Source organism: Bufo bufo, chromosome 1 (genome assembly GCF_905171765.1).
Source record: "Bufo bufo chromosome 1, aBufBuf1.1, whole genome shotgun sequence".
NCBI lineage: Eukaryota > Metazoa > Chordata > Amphibia > Anura > Bufonidae > Bufo > Bufo bufo.
Window position 1 is genome coordinate 24,299,751 of NC_053389.1, and position 23,110 is coordinate 24,322,860.

Sequence of the window (23,110 nt, forward strand, 5' to 3'; positions counted from 1 at the left end):
CAGTCGCAGAAAAACAAAGATGATGCATATAAATACATAAATATATAATGCAGTATTCCTGTATTACATAAAAAAGAGCTTAATGAGTGCAGGTGAACACAATGAATGAGTGAGATTAAAAAACTTGCCGTCAGGTGTGTAACTGTATGTAATCCACATCGCATGTTCAGCGGCGTTCCCATTGACCCACCGCGCATGCGCGGGAGGAGCAAATATCGCGATCCTGACGGCATCCAGACAATGACCGGAAACCACAACAAAGATGGCCGGAATAGCCTCACACACAATGTGCGCATGCCCAGACCGCAATAGAGGCTGCAAATCAGTCGCTACACACTCATAGTCAAGTGCATAGATACCAGATGGATATACGGGACCAAATGTTTATAAAAACAAATATCAAGAGGTAAATATATATATGAATAGGGTCTAGGACACTGTAGCGCTGCAACCGCCTTGAATATATATAAAAGGTCGCATAATTCAGCACCTTATCAACCCAATGAAACAGGCTATGAGGAGAATATATGAACGGTGAGAAAAGATGTCACCCAACAATAACAGATCATGTTAATGATCAGTCAATGCTAGAGATGGGGGAGAGAATGGCGTCGCCAGGACAACCCCTCGAACCACCTTCAATCACCCATATTATTACAACACCATATCACGAAGTTATTTGTCTATGGCAGCCACCACTTCAGACATGTTCTGGGGTGGTGGCGCTATATCGATGATATCTTCTTGGTGTGGACGGGCGACACGTTGGGCCTCCTCGCGTTCCACGCATACCTCAATGAAGTCGATCCGACTGTTAAATTTACCGTGGTTCATTCCACGGAGAGGCTTCAGTTCCTTGACACCGAGGTCCGGATCATGGGACGAGGTCTGAGCACAGACCTATTTGTAAAACCTACTGATAAGAATACCTTGCTACGGTATGATAGCCATCACCCTCGTTCCATGATCCGTTCCCTGCCGTATAGCCAGTTCCTTCGCGTTCAGAGGATAGTCAAGGATGAAAAGATGAAATCAATTAGATTTGATGAAATGAGTCACAAATTTGCCATTCGAGGGTTCCCTAGAAAGTTGGTCCATGATTCCATCAGTAAAGCTAAGAATCTTTTCAATACAGCTAGACCGAAGGTTGCCCCGAAAAATCCTCGTATTCCATTCGTCTCCCATTTTTCCATTAACAGTGTGCACATTGCCACTGTTGTTCGGAAACATTGGAGTTTGATTGGGAATAGTTTCCCCCACATTTCAGAATTCCACACCCCCCCCCCCTTTGTTTTCCTATCGCAGAGGGCGTAATCTGGGAGACAGATTGATTAGGGCGGATGTGGGTAGTACTAAGACTAATGTGAGGGCCATGTGCGGTTCCACCCACACTGGATGTTATCCATGTTATCATTGCATTAATTGCAAACTCATGCTCAAGGGTGACACGTTTCATAATCCGGTTACTAATGGTGTAATTAAAATCAAACAATTTCTGACCTGTGACTCATCCTACGTGGTCTACCAACTTGCCTGCCCCTGTGGGAAGTGGTACATTGGTGAGACCACGTGGGATGTAAAAACACGGCTTAACCAGCACCGCTATTCCATCAGGAAAGAGAAAATGGATTTGCCTGTGTCCAAGCATTTTAAAGAGGCTGGACACACACAGAATGACCTGAGATTCCGCATCTTGGAACAGATTGAACTAGGGAGAAGGGGCGGAGATAGACAGGCTCTGCTCAAAAAACGTGAATTATACTGGATATTTACTTTGAAAACTTTAAGACCCAATGGGTTAAATGTGGATTTTAGGGTAGATTAGTACTGCCTCACTCTGTCATTTGCTGTATCCATATTCCCTACTGTATGGTGAATGCACATGCATATTATTAAGCATTTAATCAGGCGTTATTTTTATGAGAGTCTTTCTTTAATATTTTTCTCTTTTTGTTTTTAGATTTACAACATTCTTACCGTCTTGATTGTGTTGCTGTGTGACATGAAGTTTGTCGCAGTTCCAGTCGGCTATCCACACTTTTGTATTCATTATCTGCACACATGATGTCCGGACCGCCGTTGCAAAGTCAATGTTGAGTGTATTCTATGCTGTATTAGATGTCTGCCTATACAGTCGTTACCACCATGGTTTTTTGCACCTTTGTACGGAAATATGATTATTTACTTCCCTAAGTTTTGGCTTGGAGATTTTACTGTTTCGGTGATATGGTGTTGTAATAATATGGGTGATTGAAGGTGGTTCGAGGGGTTGTCCTTCTCTCCCCCATCTCTAGCATTGACTGATCATTAACATGATCTGTTATTGTTGGGTGACATCTTTCCTCACCGTTCATATATTCTCCTCATAGCCTGTTTCATTGGGTTGATAAGGCGCTGAATTATGCGACCTTTTATATATATTCAAGGCGGTTGCAGCGCTACAGTGTCCTAGACCCTATTCATATATATATTTACCTCTTGATATTTGTTTTTATAAACATTTGGTCCCGTATATCCATCTGGTATCTATGCACTTGACTATGAGTGTGTAGCGACTGATTTGCAGCTTCTATTGCGGTCTGGGCATGCGCACATTGTGTGTGAGGCTATTCCGGCCATCTTTGTTGTGGTTTCCGGTCATTGTCTGGATGCCGTCAGGATCGCGATATTTGCTCCTCCCGCGCATGCGCGGTGGGTCAATGGGAACGCCGCTGAACATGCGATGTGGATTACATACAGTTACACACCTGACGGCAAGTTTTTTAATCTCACTCATTCATTGGGTTCACCTGCACTCATTAAGCTCTTTTTTATGTAATACAGGAATACTGCATTATATATTTATGTATTTATATGCATCATCTTTGTTTTTCTGCGACTGTTTTCTATGTGTATTTGTACATCCACAGATATCACTATATGTATGCCTTTTTTACTTATTTATCTTTAATTGATGTTAATCCTCTGTTGATAAAGACAGCAATGAGCTGTTGAAACGTCGCTTCATTTTTTTGGGTCAATAAACCACACGTTTTTCCTCAATTACTTGGAGTGCTGCTGGCTTATTTTTCTTCCATTTGTTGGACCCAGGTGCTGGTCCATATTGGTCGGCTGTGCACCCTTTTGTCTACAGTGTGCTGCTTCCTCATTTTCCCAAGTCTATATATATATATATATATATATATAAAATCTCCAATAGTGCAGCAGCACAGTCAGATAACTTGCCCTGGGTGCAACTCCTCACAGAGATCGGCCTCTCCTCCACGGTATATACTCATCAAATAACGAGGCAGCACTTCCAGCTTTTGGTGGTAGGGTGACGACCCAAAAACTTTATTCCCAGCAACGTTTCGGCCTACTCAATGAGGCCTTTGTCAAGCTATATATACACACACTGAACAAAAATATAAACGCAACACTTCCGGTTTTGCTCCCATTTTGCATGAGCTGAACTCAAAGATCTGAAACATTTTCTACATACACAAAAGACCAATTCAGAAAACCAGAAAACCAGTGAGTGTCTGGTGTGGCCACTATATGCCTCGCGCAGTGCAACACATCTCCGTTGCCTAGAGTTGATCAGGTTGTTGATTGTGGCCTGTGGAAAGTTGGTCCACTCCTCTTCAATAGCTGTGCAAAGTTGCTGAATATTGGCAGGAACTGGGACACGCTGTTGTATATGCCAATCCAAAGCATCCCAAGCATGCTCAATGGGTGACATGCCCTGCGAGTATGCTGGCCATGCAAGAACTGGGATGTTTTCAGCTTCCAGGAATTGTGTCCAGATCCTTGCAATATAGGGCCGTGCATTATCATGCTGCAACATGAGGTGATGGTCGTGGATGAATGGCACAACAATGGGTCTCAGGATCTCGTCACGGTATCTCTGTGCATTCAAAATGCCATCAATAAAATTCACCTGTGTTTGTTGACCATAACATATGTCTTCCCATACCATAACCCCACCGCCTCTATGGGTCACTCGATCCACAACATTGACGTCAGCAAACCGCTCACCCACACGACCCCACACACGCTGTCTGCCATCTGCCCTGAACAGTAAAAACCGGGACTTATCCGTGAACAGAACGCCTCTCCAACGTGCCTGACGCCATCGAATGTGCCCACTCAAGTCGGTTACGACGACGAACTGCACTCAGGTCCAGACCCCGATGAGGATGACGAGCATGCAGATGAGCTTCCCTGAGACGGTTTCTGACAGTTTGTGCAGAAATTCTTTGGTTATGCAAACTGATTGTTGCTGCAGCTGTCCGGGTGGCCGGTCTCAGACGATCATGGAGGTGAACATGCTGGATGTGGAGGTCCTGGGCTGGTGTGGTTACACGTGGTCTGCGGTTGTGAGGCCGGTTGGATGTACTGCCCAATTCTCTAAAACGCCTTTGGAGACGGCTTATGGTAGAGAAATAAACATTTATTGCACGGGCAACAGCTCTGGTAGACATTCCTGCAGTCAGAATGTCAATTGCACACTCCCTCAAACGTTGCGACATCTGTGGCATTGTGCTGTGTGATCGAACTGCACATTTCAGAGTGGATTTATTGTGGGCAGTCTAAGGCACACCTGTGCAATATTCATGCTGTCTAATCAGCACCTTGATATGCCACACCTGTGAGGTGGGATGGATTATCTCGGCAAAGGATAAGCGCTCACTAAGACAGATTTGTGAACAATATTTGAGGGGGAGAGGACCCTGCTCATGAGAGCTTACAATCTACAAGAGGGTTAAAAAGAACCTGAGATATAAATGGATATATTCTAGTTTTCCATGCTTCCATGACCATGGCAATCTCTCAGTCATATTTATGTACAGTACCCCTACCCATTCTTCATTTATGGCCCCTAGCACCAGGCATGTCATCCAGATATCTTCCTAGTCATTTCACTTATTTTGGTAAAGGCGGTTTCTCCAGGCTGTGATGCTCTGCATCACACCAATCCTCCGGCTGCAGATTGATCTCACGTGATCACACTGTGACATTGCTTCCCATAGGACAGTGTCTCACTCAGACCGGAGAGAAGGCTGGCACACTGCTAGGATTAATAAATATCTTCTTTTTTTTTTTCTTGGAACGGTGACATTTCCTCATTTTTTTTATTTTTTTTTATTTAAATTTTATTTTTATTATAGAAAGTCATAAAATTAATACCAATACAACAATGTATGTAATATAACAATCCTAGAAGTAGTACATAGACCAATATAAACCACTTCAGTGTATATAGTATATCAATCATAGATATCCTTATACCTCCCTCCCCCCCCCATTGGCTGTCGTTCCCCTCAATTCATTCAAATACAACAAACAGTAAGTACATTAGTCATGTCAAACTATGTCTACATGGCTCTGCGTGCAACTCTCCGATTCTTTCCGATATCCTCATAGATTTTAATTTGTTGAAGGTATAGATCCCACTCCCTTGAAGAAGGCTGGGAGATAGAACCCCAGTACTTGACCAGTATAGCTTTCGCTACCATCAATCCTCTCATCCAAATCCGTCTAACCCGGGGAGGGACTTCCGTTTCTGAACCATAGTCTCCAAAGATCACTATCAAGATCCCCGGGTTATAGTTCATTGAGGATTCCTTTTGTAGGACAGAGAAAACCTCATCCCAATATTTTCTTATTTTACTACAGCTCCATAACATGTGGACATAGTTCGCATTAACATATCCACATTTAGGGCAGCAACAGTCCCGGTCCCTATTTTGTGGAAATTTCCCTTGGACCCTAGGCGTGTAGTAAAGTCTATGAAGAATCTTAAATTGAATTAATCTATGCGCACTGGAAACTGACGCCCTTCGCACGTTCCTATAAATAGTAGGCCACTGTAAAGGAGAGCAATTCAGCTCTTGCTCCCATTTACTTGGGCTTTTAAAAGGTGTTACCGTTGCCAGTGCCATTCGGAGTTTAGCATATAATCTAGATATTTTCACCTTCTCATACTTCTGGGCGTCACAATAGTCAAAAAATATATTCTCTCGTGGAAAAATACGACCCCTATTCCTAGAGGCTTCAAAGACATGTTTCAAACGTGCATACATAAATACCTCTAATGGTGAACTATCATTAAAACCAAATTCCTGAGGTGTTTTAAAACGACCCAAATGAAAAAGGTGAGACACCATGTAGATGCCTTTTCGTGACCAATAACCAAAGTCTGTAATCTTGAAGAATTCCTCCAGCGCCCCATTCCTCCACAAAGGGGTGAAAACAAACGGACCGGGGACTTTAAGAATCTCCTTAAGCCTGTTCCACACCCTCTGTAGTGAGTGAGGGACCAGTAAGGACTTCCTCATTCCCATAGATCCAGTTTCCAAATATGAAAAAATATTCTCTATTGGGGTGTCAATAACTATGTTCAAATACCGTGAAAGTAAACTCTCTTTCCAATAACAACATCGCTGAATCTGTGCGCAAAAATAATAACCCTTAAAAAAAGGTAGTGACAACCCACCATCTGCCTCCGAGAGCCATAGATATCTCTGCTTTATACGCACCCCCTTCCTTCCCCAAATTAGGTCATTAATCAAGGTCTCCAATCTATGGAAAAAGATATCATCAATCCAAATAGGGGAGGCACACACCGGAAACAAGACTATAGGCAGAATAATCATCTTGATCAATGCATTTCGATCTGTCTGTGCCAATGTCAGTTTCCGCCAAGCGCCAACTTTGATCCTAACTTTATTCAGCACTGGGGCCAGATTGAGTTCATAAAACCTATCTATAGGGACCCCGATCTTAACCCCCAAATAATCCAAAGAATCATTAGGGGCCAAGACACGGACTCGACTCCCCACATCTACAGCTTTCCGGTTCAGCGGGAGGAGCGATGACTTTGTCCAGTTGATCATATAGCCTGATAATTTACCATAATCTTCAATTAGCTGTATAACAAACGGAAGGATTTTCCACCCTTGGTCCAGAAACAAGATCACATCATCTGCATACAGGCTTATTTTATCGCTAACACCCGCCACCCGGAAACCTGCTATACGATTCTCCAAACGAATCCGACAAGCCAACGGTTCAATAAAGAGAGCGAAGAGGAGAGGAGACAGGGGGCAACCCTGTCTCATCCCTCTCCGCATCGTAACCGGGGAAGATCTCATGCCATTGATGTTAATATATGCAACTGGCTGTTCGTATAGCATTTGGGTCATCTCCAAAAATACGTTCCCAAGGCCAAAACAAGACATCGTAGCCCAGAGAAAAGGCCACTCCATCCTGTCAAACGCCTTTGCGGCGTCCAATGACAGGACGGAGTGGTCCACACTGCCCCCAACTGACAAATTCAGATAGACCCTATAAATACTCGCCTGTATTTGGCGGCCCGGGATAAAGCCTGTCTGGTCAGGGTGAACCAGACCAGCTATAACTCTCTTCAAGCGGTTAGCCAGAATTTTTGCGAAAATCTTATAGTCCATATTTAATAGCGATATGGGTCTATATGACCCCACATCGCATGGATCCTTCTCCTTTTTCAAGACCAAGGTAATTACTGCTACTCTAAATGATGGTGGTAAGGAGCCAAATGCAAAAGATTCCTTAAAAACTTGGAGAAGAATCGGCAAGAGGGATTTGGCATGGTACCTATAAATTTCAAACGGCAACCCATCTGGGCCAGGAGATGAACTATACTTTAGGAGCGGGAGAGTCGCTTGAAGTTCCTCCAAAAGGATGGGGGATTCCAACATTTCTCTGTCTTGAGTAGGTAACTGAGGGAGCGCCAATTGTTGTAGGTATTGATCCATCTCAGTACGACTAATTATAGACTCAGATTTATAAAGGGTAGAATAGTATTTCACAAACTCCTCTCTAACCTCCTCTGCGGATCTCACCCCAATTCCCTGTGGGTTCCTAATTTCTTTTATAGTGGAATCCTCTCTCTGATTGGCCACCAAACGAGCCAAAAACCTGCCCGTTTTACCGGATTCGCAAAAACGATTCTGGCCTTGAAATAGAAGCTTATGTTGTGCTTTTTTATATAAAAGTGTCTTAAGTTGCAATTAGCCTCCTTTAATTGACCAATGAGTTGTTCCTCATGACAGTCAATCAATGCGGCACGCAAACTCCTAATTAAATCTGCCAGTTGTTTTTCCCTACGTCGTAATTCCATTCTAAATCTGTGGATTTTAATAAAGTAGAGGCCCCTAATATGGGCCTTCAGCGCATCCCACACATAATGAATATGAGTTGAGCCTACGTTGAAGCCCCAAAATTCCTGTATGTCCTGATCTACCCGGGATTGCTCCCCTATCACCTCAAACCAATGCGAGTTCAATTTAAAGATTCTTCCTGTAATTGGAGCCTCCACAAACGCAATCAGAACTGGGGAATGATCCGATATTCCATGCGGCTCATACCTCATTCTCAGGACGCGGCCACACAGATCCCGACTTGCAAAGGCCAGATCAATACGGGACATGGACCCGAATGACTGGCGAAAACATGAAAAGATTTTTTTTCCCTGTAGAGGTGGCGCCAGATATCAACCAGCGCCAGCTCCTCGCACACAGCAATCAAGGGGGACCCACTGTGACCGCGTCCAGAAAGCGAAGAGAACCGATCCAGTTCAGGGTCAAGTACCGCATTAAAGTCACCTGCCACTAATAACGCACGTGACATTTCCTCTTTAACGGCTTTGTAGCACATTCTTCATGTGTATATAATCCTTATCTGCTGTGTCTAGTTAAGGGGGAGAGCAAGCCTGTGTCAGTTTAATTACGTAGCAATTTATACTGTAAGTGCACGACCAGTAAGTCCTTGGCACTGCAGCCTCCTGTGCATTTGTTATTTTCCATTTTATTTTGCCAGGGATTTATTTTTTATAGAGCATTAACTTTTTTATTACTGGGGAGTTTTCATTTCATGAACATAATTAAGATCCTCCCATGTTACACCCAAAAACCTTCACATTACGTCCTGTCTTCAAGAGCAGAACCATGAGCTCCCTGTTTGGAATCCTCTGCCTCCTCTCGGCTCTTGCAGCAACAAGTAAGTTTTTGGAAACATTGTGAGACCTGAATTAGTTGTCTTTTCTGATTTAGTTGTTTTGATTTGTTATGGATTTATTCATATTATTGTCAATGATAACAGTCATGTGTAGGACAGATCTTCCCTTTCTCCAGATCATGGTGTGAGCTGGGCTATATTGAACATCATTCTCAGATGCCACTGATCTCATTAACAAAGCAAAATAAAGAAATGTAATGGCAAATATTGTAATAAGTGACCAGTGTCCTGACTGTTTGACATCTTTTTTAGGTTACTCTAACTGTTCTGGGGGTTTGCATGTATTCACGAAATGCCCAGCCAACAACATCACTTGCCCATCAGGAGAGGGGTGTGGATCCTCATACACAGAAGGTGGTACTGGTGAGTAATATGTCCCTCATGGCTCTGTTCTGGTGCAGCAAACCCCTGAGGGCAGACAAAGCGGAGAAGGGGAATGGCAGTAGCTCTGACTAGATGATAATTGATGCTTAAAAACACTCAACATAGAGAAAACCGACTTCATTCTCTTTCCCTCATATCATTCAAGCCCGTCACCATACTTGTTATTCGCAGTTATTGACTCCACACTTTCTTTCCTGTCTTTCTACCTTCACCCCTAAGCCCATATCACCTCTTACAGCCTCCACAAACATTTCTCATATATGATCCTTCCTCAATCCCAAATCATCTAAAGTGCTAGTGCTTGTCCTCATTAGCTCCCAACTAGACTACTGCAACATCCTCTTCGGTGGCCTCCCATCTCACACTAGTACTGTATATCCCTATGTCACTAGAATTATCTCCATAGAGCCAATTACATGTTATTGGAGGTCTCCTACAGCAGGTCAGAAATATACCATTGTGCAAATTATGACTGCTGTAGTTTTGCAGAAAAAAAAACACTTTTATATGTTTGCAAATAAACTGTGAAAAGAGCTCAAGAGGAAGCAACATAGTGAACCAGTCACAGAGTAGAGCGGTTCACAACAGCAATGGCGGTAACAACACAAGATGGTGGCAGTAGGAGAAGATGGCAACAGGTGTCTGGCATTGGTTTGAGTGGGCCCTTGGGCGATAGATCTCAGTGGGCCCCCTTTTGGCATTTTTATACATTTAACCCTGTGGCTCGCACTCTGTATAAAGACCCCCAGTGGCCTATATACAGTATAAATCTGGCAACTAAAATTTAATGTTGATAAGTGCAAGATAATGTAAGCAATATGAAGGGGCACACTCAGAAGGGAAACACAGATAGTACAAAAGATAGTGGACTTTATTAGTCTAAAAACATACCCCTAAAATAAATTATACATAAGGCACACGTAATCAATGATGCTCAATATATGATTATAATGGGGATAAGATCCAATGGCTGTAGGCGTACTGGTGAAACATACAGCCACAATGTCTCTGTTTAATAATGTGACAGCGTACCAGCAATGGCCCAATAGTCCTATTGTAGTTAGACGTAGAAATATCCCAATAGTCCTATTGTAGTTAGGCGTAGAAACTGCTAGTTAGCCGGAACCAAGCTAAGCAGTATTGATATTGCAATAAAATTCCAGTGTCTTCTAGCGTGCTTCAAGCATAAGCAATGTCAAATATCATTGAAGCTCAATAGTTTCGTTACTTACAGTCTTTTCTTGTATCTTGTAGTGCTCACCTAAGAGCCCGGTCTTACCCCTCTTCACTGCCTCTCCACAGCGTTGTTTCCAGGCGGCCGTACACTCGCAGCGTCCCACGTGGTGTACCCGGCCGTACGTGGCTTCCCACGTGACCTGGTTGTCCAGGGGACCGGATAGACGCTTTGCTGACGTCACTATTTGAGCGACTGCTCCTCCATCTCTTGGATTCAAGCAGATCTTTTTGCGTTATTTCTTATTTTCTTTAGTTCCAGGCTTCCTTTATCCTTAGTATGATTCCACGCTCACTCTGTAATGCCAGACGCGTTTAAGGGTCTTATGCCCCTTCCTCAGTGGCCAACTGAGTGAGCGGATCCTCACTCCTTATAAATGGGATGTCATTACCCACAATCCCACGTTATTTAGTGCATTTCCTAATATCAGGAGTGGATTTCAATGATCATGCATGCCTCCTTTCATAACACTAAAACAATAAATACCCTTACACAATTACACATGTTAAAAATCCACATGTTAAACAAGTTAAAAAACAAGTAAAAACTATCATGGAGAAGACTGCAAGGTCCTGCGATCATCTGAAGGACAATCGCATCAAAAACGCATCTGCCACACTTGAAAAAAACATTCACTGCCAACCAATTATCTTTTTTGTGGCTATCTTGCCTCACTTTGACCGTCGGGGCTATTTTACCAGCTAAATTATTAGCCCGTGTGTACGTAATCTTGGGTGTGTCACTCAAAAGGGGGCCTATCACTTTATCATTCAATAGGAGTCCCCAATGTTTTTGAATACTCCTTTCCATCAACCTATACTGGGAATTAAAAGGAAGGATAATCCTCAATGTTTTGTCCTGTGGTTGCGGATGGCTAACCAAGAAGAAATCTCTTCTTTCCATTTCTTTTACCTTTTCTAATGATTTATCAATTACCTGGGCTGGGTAATCCCTTTCCAAAAATTGTTGTTTCAAGCCAGTGGCTTCCTCCTCAAATTTGCTATCACCCGTACAGTTTTGCCTCAATCTACGAAACTGACTAGTTGGTACATTTAGCAGCCATCGTGGAAGATGGCAACTGGCAAATCTGATGAAGCTGTTTTTAGCCACTGGCTTGAAAAATGTGCTACAATGTAGTTGGTTTTCCTTCACCCTTATCTCTAGATCCAAAAACTCGACCTTTTCTTTGCTGGTATTGGGGCTAAAAATAAGATTCCTCTCGTTGGTATTGATACTATTTAGAAACAAATCTAGGGATTCAGTTGTATCCTGCCAAATAAACAAAATGTCGTCTATGTAGCGTTGCCATAGGACCAGATGCGCCCCCAGCCTGGGTAGAAGGACCTCCCTTTCCCATTGAGCCAGAAACAAATTGGCATAGCTGGGAGCGAATCTGGTACCCATGGCGGTGCCCGTGCGCTGCACATAGAACTCCCGCTCAAATGCAAAATAATTGTGAGCCAATATATATTCCACTCGACCTAACAGGAATTCTAACTGTTAGGTCGAGTACTTAGTTCCAAGTGCAAGATAATGCACCTGGGGCGTAAAAACCCAAGAGCAGAATATAAAATCAGTGATACAGTCCTAACCTCAGTATCTGAGGAAAGGGATTTAGGGGTCATTATTTCAGAAGATCTAAAGGTAGGCAGACAATGTCATAGAGCAGCAGGAAATGCTAGCAGAATGCTTGGGTGTATAGGGAGAGGAATTACCAGTAGAAAGAGGGAGGCGCTCATGCTGCTCTACAGAGCACTAGTGAGACCTCATTTGGAGTATTGTGCTCAGTACTGAGACCACATCTCCAGAAGGATATTGATACTTTGGAGAGAGTTCAGAGAAGAGCTACTAAACTAGTACATGGATTGCAGGATAAAACTTACCAGGAAAGATTAAAGGACCTTAACATGTATAGCTTGGAAGAAAGAGGAGACAGAAGGGATATGATAGAAACTGCTAAATACTTAAAGGGAATAAACAAGGTAAAAGAGGAGAGAATATGTAAAAGAAGGAAAACTGCTACAAGAGGACATAGTTTTAAATTAGAGGGGCAAAGGCTTAAAAGTGATATCAGGAAGTATTACTTTACTTAGAGAGTAGTGGATGCATGGAATAGCCTTCCAGCAGAAGTGGTAGCTGCAAATACAGTGAAGGAGTTTAGGCATAAGGCCATCCTTCATAGTATTCAGTATATTGGGCAGACTAGATGGGCCAAATGGTTCTTATCTGCCGACACATTCTATGTTTCTATAATGACCCCTCCCCCCAATGCCCCCACACACAGTATAATAACACCCAGTGGCCCTCCATTCAGAATAATGACCCTCAGTCACACAATAAAAGCACACAGAGCTATGGGGACTGGGTATTGCGGATGTGCTAGTGGCCATCTAGCAACCCATGTCCTCAGCTATATACCCAAAATCCCAGTTTCAGGTTCCCTTTAATATCAGACCTCAGATCAGACTGTCAGGTATAGAATTGCTTATTAACCGCCTCCGGACCGTATAACGCAGGATTGCGGTCCGAAGGCGGCAGGTTTATTCCTCCTTCACGCTCCGGCACGTCATCTCGCGAGAGGCGAGATTTCCTGTGAACGCGCGCACACAGGAGCGCGCGTTCACAGGAACGGCAGGTAAACTAGTGCATCTACAGCCTGCCAGCCGCGATCGTTCACTGGCAGGCTGTAGATGCGATTTTTTTTTTAACCCTTGAAAGGTATATCAGACGCTGTTTTGTTAACAGCGTCTGATATACCTGCTACCTGGTCCTCTGGTGGTCCCTTTTGCTTGGATCGACCACCAGAGGACACAGGCAGCTCTGTAAAGTAGCACCAAACACCACTACACTACACCCCCCCATCACTTATTAACCCCTGATCACCCCATATAGACTCCCTGATCACCCCCCTGTCATTGATCACCCCCCTGTAAGGCTCCATTCAGACATCCGTATGTTTTTTGCGGATCCACAGATCCACAAAACACATACAGACGTCTGAATGGAGCCTTACAGTGGGGTGATCAATGACAGGGGGGTGATCAGGGAGTCTATATGGGGTGATCACCCCCCTATCATTGATCACCCCCCTGTAAGGCTCCATTCAGATGTCCGTATGTGTTTTGCGGATCCATGGATCCGCGGATCCGCAAAACACATAAGGACGTCTGAATGGAGCCTTACAGGGGGGTGATCACCCCATATAGACTCCCTGATCACCCCCCTGTCATTGATCACCCCCCTGTAAGGCTCCATTCAGACGTCCATATGTGTTTTGCGGATCCGTGGATCCATGGATCCGCGGATCCACGGATCAGCAAAACACATACGGACGTCTGAATGGAGCCTTACAGGGGGGTGATCAATGACAGGGGGGTGATTACCACATATAGACTCCCTGATCACCCCCCTGTCATTGATCACCCCCCTGTAAGGCTCCATTCTGACGTCCGTATGTGTTTTGCGGATCCTCATATAGACTCCTTGATCCGCAAAACACGGACACCGCGGATCTGCAAAATACGGACACCGGCAATGTGCTTTCCGCATTTTGCGGATCCGCAAATTGGCAGAACTATATAGAAAATGCCTTTTCTTGTCCGCAATAGGCTCTACAAAAAACGCAGTGTTCGCCCGATCAGGCCTGATCTTGTGCGCACACTTGCGTTCAGTCCGCCCCACCGCAGTGACAGAATTTATTTTTTCGGATCACTGCAAAAACACCGTAAAATCGCTGTGGCGCTATAAAAAGATAACTTTTGAGCGGCATGGCGAGTTCATAGAAGAATTTGTTTTTTGGCACAAGTTGGCACTAGCGGAAATTTTTTTATTTATTTTTTTCTTACAAAGTCTCATATTCCACTAACTTGTGACAAAAAATAAAATCTCACATGAACTCACCATACCCCTCATGGAATCCAAATGCGTAGAATTTTTTAGACATTTATATTCCAGACTTCTTCTCACGTTTTAGAGCCCCTAAAATGCCAGGGCAGTATAAATACACCACATGTGACCACATTTTGGAAAGAAGACACCCCAAGGTATTCCGTGAGGGGTATGGTTAGTTCAGGTAAAAAAAAAAATTTTGTCACAAGTTAGTGGAATATGAGACTTTGTAAGGAAAAAAAAACAACAGAAAAAAATAAAAAAAATTCCGCTAACTTGTGCCAAAAAAAAAAATATTCTAGGAACTCGCCATGCCCCTCACGGAATACCTTGGGGTGTCTTCTTTGCAAAATTCACTTGTGGGGTATTTATACTGCCCTGGCATTTTAGGGGCCCTAAAGCGTGAGAATCCAAATGCCTAAAAATGCCCTCCCTAAAAGATACTCTTTGGAATTTTGGCCCCTTTGCGCACCTAGGCTGCAAAAAAGTGTCACATGTGGTATCACCGTACTCAAGAGAAGTAGGGCAATGTGTTTTGGGGTGTATTTTTACATATACCCAAACTTTGTGTGAGAAATATCTCTGTCAAATGACAACTTTGTATAAAAAAAATGGCAAAAGTTGTCTTTTAGAGAGATATTTCTCTCACACAGTATGGGTATATGTAAAAAGACACCCCAAAAACATTGCCCTACTTTGCGCAAAGGGGCCCAATTTCCAATGAGTACCTTTAGGATTTCACAGGGCATTTTTACGAATTTGGATTCCAAACTACTTCTCACGCTTTAGGGCCCATAAAATGCCAGGGCAGTATAAATACCCCACATGTGACCCCATTTTGGAAAGAAGACACCCCAAGGTATTCCGTGAGGGGTATGGTTAGTTCATGTAAAATTAATTTTTTTGGTCACAAGTTAGTGGAATATGAGACTTTGTAAAAAAAAATATATATATAATTTTCCGCTAACTTGTGACAAAAAATAAAAACTTCCATGAACTCACTATGCCCATCAGCGAATACCTTAGGGTGTCTACTTTTCCAAAATGGGGTCATTTGTGGGGTGTTTCTACTGTCTGGGCATTGTAGAACCTCAGGAAACATGACAGGTGCTCAGAAAGTCAGAGCTGCTTCAAAATGCGGAAATTCACATTTTTGCACCATAGTTTGTAAAGCTATAACTTTTACCCAAACCAATAAATATACACTTATTGCATTTTTTTTTATCAAAGACATGTAGAACAATAAACTTTTGGACCCCGGACCAAAACCCGAACATTTTCGTAAAAGTTTGGCAGCCAATCAACAAGCGTCATACTACTTGCCCCAAGAGGCCATCACAGCCATGCCTACTAATGGCATGGCTCTGATTGGCCAGAGCAGTATGTGACCCAGGCTCTATATAAGCTTGTGTCACGTAGCGCTGCACGTCACTCTGCTGTTACAAGTGTAGGGAGAGGATGCTGCTGGACTTGTGATTTCAGGGAGAGAATAGGAGAGAATCTAACTCAGCGATCTACAGACAAATAGTTGTGTGGGTGCAGGGAAATATCGTTTTACCCTGCCCTGAGCTCATTGACCAAAAATACTAACTTTTAGAATTCTGTTAGTTAGGCGGGGGCGGCGGCCATTTTATGCATGCTCAGTGCACCAGCACTGCATCTGAGATTTTGGGACATTGCAAATCACCATTTTTTGGGGGCAAACTACAACATCTGGATTAGTCAGTGTGCAATTTAAGGTAGAAATACACCCATCATTTTCTGGGGTTTGAAAAACACATTTTTTCTCTTCAAAAAACAGTATTTGCCAGATCTGCAAGTAGTAAATTCAAGTTGAATATATACAGCATTCATATTCTGTTAGCAAAAAAACACTTTTTGGGCAATCTACAACATCTGTATTAGTCAGTGTGCAATTTAAGGTAGAGATACACCCATCATTTTCTGGGGTTTGAAAAACACACTTATTTGACAAAAAACACTATTTTCAGGCCTTGCAGCATCAGCACGTGTGAAATTACAGGCTTATATACTGCTGTCAAATTCAGTTGTTAAACAAACATTCGTTTGGGCTCCAAAAATTTTGTTGGCAGCCTTTGATGCAGATGTCATTGTGAGATACACCCTTAATACATTTGGGTTACATTCAGTGATTTTAAATACCGCCATTTGGTGCACCAATATAAAATTCAGGCCTACACTGGTTCAGGTCCTGTGAGATACACCCTCTACATACAGGGGTTTGATTCAGGCATTTGAAATACAGTCATTTGAAATACATCCTTTTTGTGGAAAGATATATTTACTTCAGACCCACACTGGTCCAGGCCGTGTGAGATACCCCCTCTACATACAGGGGTTTTAATTAGGCAATTGAAATACAGCAATGCGCTCAAATAAGCTGAAGCTGCCCTATTTAGTGAGCGATGGATGACACAGCAAATCGCTCTACGCGTTTCAACATGACAGGTATGTATCATGTATCATCAGGAGCGAGCTTACTTCATTACAGTGTCAAATAAAATAAAGCTACCACACTGTAGCGTGTGTACATCGACGCTGTGATGGCCGTGTGCGGCCAACCACACGCCGGATATAAATAATCTAAGACCCGCCCCCCGAGAGTGTGTGCCGGCACTGGTCTCCAATCAGGGACGGAGGCGCGTCCTCTGACACGCTCCCTGACGTGACCGTCGCACAGTACATCGTCATGCGCTCACGGGGAGGAGCATTACTATGCTCGATTTTATGGGGGAATATTCGAATGCAGTCTAAATAGTCGAGTGACATCGCTATAAAGAATTGATCAGGGTGTATAAGGAAGGTCTATACAGGAGAAGTAACACCAATAAGTGCTTAGATAATCCACATAAACAGCCATGTTGATTGAAATAAGTATCTATAATAAGAGCCACCATTCCGTAATTCATGCGGGATGGTAGCATCATTCAAAAGACACTCTATATGAATAACACCCAGAATCTCTGGGGCAAAGTGATGGACCACATATTCTCGCCCATGGTATCTTAAATGAAGCAGGATAAAGAAACTGCCTCATTTAGTCCCTTGGGGTGTACCGTGTCCAGTTTGAAAATCCATTCAGTCTCTTTGCGAAGAAATGGCACATCAATGTCCCCTCCGCGAATGGATGTCACAATGTGCTCAATCCCCTGGACCTTCAGCACATCTGGGTTGCCCCCATGATGATCACACACGTGGCGTGCCACAGATGTATCACGCTTATTTTTGATGTCCAGTAGGTGTTCACCAATACGTCTCCGTAATTCACGTCTGGTCTTACTCACATACTGTGCACCACATTGGCAAGTCAAAAGATACACCACTCCCACTGATGTACATCTAATGAAGGATCTGATGGAAAATCTTTCCTTAGTCACTTGGCTAGCGTTTGTGATCCACTATACATACAGGGGTTTGAATTAGGCATTTGAAATACAGTCATTTGAAATACATCCTTTTTGTGGAAAGATATATTTACTTCAGGCCTACACTGGTTCAGACCGTGTGAGATACTCCCTCTACATACAGGAGTTTGAATCAGGCATTTGAAATACAGCCTTTTTGTGCAAAGATATATTTACTTCAGGCCTACAGAGGTTCAGGCCCTCTGAGATACTACCTCTACATACAGGGGTTTGAATCAGGCATTTGAAATATAGCCATTTGAAATACAGCCTTTTTGTGCAAAGATATATTTACTTCAGGCCTTCACTGATTCAGGGCGCGTGTGATCCCCCCTTTACATACAGGGTTTTGAATCAGGTATTTGAAATACAACCATTTGGTGCAAATAAATCTTTAATTCAGGCCTACACTGATTCAGGGCGTGTGTGATCCCCCCTATACACACAGGGGTTTGATTCAGCCATTTGAAATACAGCCATTTTGTGCAAAGAAAACTTTAATTGAGGCCTAGTCTGGTTCAAGCCGTGTGAGATACACCCTTTACATACTGTCGTTCTTTTTTACTATTAATTAAACACCCATTTAGGGCAAGATCCTAAATTAAAAAAATATGAGGAGAGCGTCAAATAAGGGACGTGGCCTAGGTCGTGGTGCTGCTGGTGGAGCTCCTGTTGCAGGGAGAGGACGTGGTCGATCTGTGCCAGCTACACGCACAAGTGAAACCTCTTCCTCAGGTGCGAGTAGGCGACAAAACCTGCAGCGGTATTTGGTCGGGCCTAATGCTGCTCTAAGAATGGTGAGGCCTGAACAAGTAGAGGTAGATTGGGTTGCTGATAGTGGATTATGTTCCTTCACATTGTCTCCCACCCAGTCTCCTGCTGAATGACCACAGTTGGCACCTGCAGCCGATGTCCATCAGTCTTTCACCTCACTCCCTTGCAAATCAGCTAAGCAGTCTGAGCCCTAAGTCATGCAGCAGTCTCTTCTGCTTTTTGATGACTCTGTTAGCAGGGTTTCCCAGGGCCATCCACCTAACCCTGCCCCAGAAGTGGAAGAGATTGAGTGCACCCAAGCCCAACCACTTATCTTTCAAGATGAGTACATGGGAGGACCATCGCAGCAGATGATGACGAAACACAGGTGCCAACTTCTAGGGCTTTCGAAAGTGTGCAGACCGACAAGGAAGGCAGGGGTGAAGACTGGGTGGATGATGATGTGGAGGACGATGAGGTCCTCGACCCCACATGGAATCAAGGTCATGCGAGTGACCTATGTAGTTCGGAAGAAGAGGCGGTGGTCGCACAGAGCCAACAGCACAGCAGAAGAGGGAGCAGGGTGCAAAAGCGGAGCGGCCGTCCTCTAGACAGTACGCCTGCTACTGCCCACCACAGTTGGCACCTGCAGCCGATGTCCATCAGTCTTTCACCTCACCCCCTTGCAAATCAGCCAAGCAGTCTGAGCCCCAAGTCATGCAGCAGTCTCTTCTGCTTTTTGATGACTCTGTTAGCAGGGTTTCCCAGGGCCATCCACCTAGCCCTGCCCCAGAAGGGGAAGAGATTGAGTGTACCGATGCCCAACCACTTATCTTTCAAGATGAGTACATGGGAGGACCATCGCAGCACGTCTCGGATGATGACGAAACACAGGTGCCAACTGCTGGGGCTTTCGAAAGAGTGCAGACCGACAAGGAAGTCAGGGGTGAAGACTGGGTGGAAGATGATGTGGAGGACAATGAGGTCCTCGACCCCACATGGAATCAAGGTCATGCGAGTGACCGATGTATTTCGGACGAAGAGGCGGTGCTCGCACAGAGCCACCAGCACAGCAGAAGAGGGAGCAGGGTGCAAAAGCGGAGCGGCCGTCCTCTAGACAGTACGCCTCCTACTGCCCACCGCAGCAAGGGACCAAGCACATCAAAGCCAGCTCCAAGGATTTCCCTGGCATGGCAGTTCTTCAGACAATGTGCTGACGACAAGACACAAGTGGTTTTTCATGCTGTGCAATCAGAGCCTGAAGCGAGGCATAAACGTTCTCAACCTGAGCACAACCTGAATGACCAGGCATTTAAGTGCAAAGCACGAGCTGCAGTGGAGTAGACACCTCAAAAACCAAGAAAGGTCTCTGGCTCCTCCTGCTTCCTCTTCTGCTGCAGTCCCGGCCTCTTCATCCACCTCTGCAGTGACAGTGCCACCTGGCACCCCTCAAACAGAGGATCTGCCAGCAACACCAACACCTGAGTCACCAAGCATCTCCACAATGTCACACGGAAGCGTTCAGCTCTCCATATCCCAAACGCTGGAGAGGAAGAGGAAGTACCCACCTACCCACCCGCGATCTCTAGCCCTGAATGCCAGCATTTCTAAATGACTTGCCTTTGAAATGCTGTCATTCCATCTGGTGGAGACAGATAGTTTTAAAAGCTCTATGGTGGTGGCTGTCCCACAGTACGTCGTGCCCAGCCGCCACTACTTTTCAAGGCGAGCCATCCCTTTCCTTCACAACCATGTAGGGAAGCACGGTCAGGGACATTATATCTCCATAACAGCACACTGGGTAAATGCAGTGGCGGCTGGGCCTGAGGCGGATAGCAGTTTGGCGCATGTCCTTCCACCACCGAGGATTGCAGGGCGCTTCAGTTTGCCTCCTGTTGCTTCCTCCTCCTACTCCGCTTCCTCATCCTCTACCAGCTCCTCATCCGGTCAGTGTAACACCTTCACCACCAACTTTAGCACAGCCAGGGGTAAACGAAAGCAGGCAGTTTTTAAACGTATCTGTTTGGGGGACAAACCCCACACCGCGCAGGAGCTGTGGACGGGCCTTGAACAACAGACCGATGAGTGGTTTGTGCCAGTCAGCCTCAAGCCCGGCCAGGTGGTGTGCGATAATGGGCGAAATCTTGTAGTAGCTCTGGGACTAGCCGGTTTGACGCACATCCCTTGCCTGGAGCATATGCTGAATTTGGTGGTGCAGAGATTCCTTAAAAATTACCCCGACATGTCGGAGCTGCTGCAGAAAGTGCGGGCCGTCTGTGCGCGCTTTTGGCATTCTCACCCTGCTGCTGCTCGCCTGTCAGCACTGCAGCGTAACTTCGGCCTTCCCGCTCACTGCCTCATAAGCGACGTGCCCACAAGGTGGAACTCACCATTCACCAATTTTTGGCTGTGATATTCCCCTGCTCTACTTAGTTGACAGGTTAATACATTTCACTAATTTTTCTGTTACATGTTTGGGTGAAATTCACCAATTTTTGGCTGTGATATACCCCTGCTCTACCTAGTTGACAGGTTCATTTATTTCACAAATTCTTCTGTTACATTGTCGGGTGACATTCACCAATTTTTGCTGTTATATACCCCTGCTCTACCTAGTTGACAGGTTAATAAATTTCACAAATTTTTTTGCTACATAGTTGGGTGACATTCACCAATTTTTGGCTGTGATATACCCCTGCTCTACCTGGTAGACAGGTTAATAAATTTCACAAATTTTTCTGTTACATAGTAGGGTGACATTCACCAATTTTTTGCTGTGATATACCCCTGCTCTACCTAGACAGGTTCATAAATTTTTCTGTTACATTCTTGGGTTACATTTTACTATTTTTGCCGTGAATAAACCCCTGCTTTGCATAGATGACAGGGACCGACATTTAAAAAAATCATCTGTTCCATTGGTGGGTAGCAACGCATTTCTGGCGATGAAAAACCTCTTCTCTGCATAGGTGACAGGGAATTAAATTTGTAAAATTTGTCTTTAATTGTCCCTTTCATTCGATCCTTACGATTTAATAACTTGTCCCACATTTCAGCTCGATCACATTGCAGCCATTGACCTCCCTTGGATGTGGTATCCCTTTCTTGCACGGCACAGACGCAGTGACCGTGGATTCAAACAAAGGGGAGAGAGCCAGCGTTTTTTTTATCATCTCCCTGTTCGAAAAATCAATTCAATAAATGGACCCCAGGTTGGGGACGTAACAGGGATTAAACTGATGAGAATAGTACTACAGAAAATACCACTCATATCGGGTGTGACAGTAAATTGCACGGCGCAGACGCAGTGACCGTGGATTCAAACAAAGGGGAGGGAGCCAGCGTTTTTTTAACCATCTCCGCTTGCGAAAAATCTATTCAATAAATGGACCCCAGATTGGGGACATAACAGGGATTAAATTGATGAGAATAGTACTACAGAAAATACCACTCATATCGGGTGTGACAGTAAATTGCACGGCGCAGACGCAGTGACCGTGGATTCAAACAAAGGGGAGGGAGCCAGCGTTTTTTTTAACCATCTCCCCGTTCGAAAAATCAATTCAATAAATGGACCCCAGATTGGGGACGTAACAGGGATTAACCTGATGAGAATAGTACTACAGAAAATACCACTCATATCGGGTGTGACAGTAAATTGCACGGCGCAGACGCAATGACCGTGGATTCAAACAAAGGGGAGGGAGCCAACTTTTTTTAACCATCTCCCCGTTCGAAAAATCAATTCAATAAATGGACCCCAGATTGGGGAGGTAACAGGGATTAAACTGATGAGAAGTGAACTACAGAAAATACCACTCATATCGGGTGTGAGAGTAAATTGCACGGCGCAGACGCAGTGACCGTGGATTCAAACAAAGGGGAGGGAGCCAGCGTTTTTTTAACCATCTCCCCGTTCGAAAAATCAATTCAATTCACCTTTCGGGGACCCTTGGTGTTGTACGTGGCTGGGTGGAGGAAGAAACCTTCAATGACATCAACGGGACATAGCTAGCTTTGTATCCAACCTTGTGCAAATGGCGAGTTTGCAGTTGGGCAAATGGACTGTTTGCGGTTGTTTGTGGCGCATTAAAAGGGGAGTTTGGTCTGTCAATGTCTGTGAAGCGGACGTAACCCTTACACTACCTGATCGATACAACATCATACCTGATGTTTTAAAGCACGTTATTTAGGAATGTTAGGTGATTTATGCCCTTTATGGATTAAAACCAGACTCTGCGTCAACTATGTAATTTTCCATGGGAGTTTTGCCATGGATCCCCCTCCGGCATGCCACAGTCCAGGTGTTAGTCCCCTTGAAACAACTTTTCCATCACTACTGTGGCTAGAAAGATTTCCTGTGGGTTTTAAAATTCGCCTGCCTAAT

General features: G+C 44.3%; 1 protein-coding gene across 2 annotated transcripts in view; it reads left to right on the plus strand.

The window, feature by feature from the left end:
* Nucleotides 1–4,968: 4,968 nt before the first annotated feature.
* The window catches only part of LOC120992370, an 82,842-nt gene continuing 64,700 nt past the window's right edge, over nt 4,969–23,110 (plus strand). The window contains exons 1-3 of one of the 2 annotated variants that reach the window (XM_040421324.1): nt 4,969–5,052; nt 8,960–9,021; nt 9,292–9,402. In XM_040421324.1, the coding sequence (XP_040277258.1) occupies nt 8,970–9,021; nt 9,292–9,402 (163 nt within the window). In that variant the 5' untranslated portion in view covers nt 4,969–5,052; nt 8,960–8,969. Of the gene's footprint in view, nt 5,053–8,653; nt 9,022–9,291; nt 9,403–23,110 lie in introns of those variants that run through there. The other variant, XM_040421316.1, reaches the window with a different exon arrangement.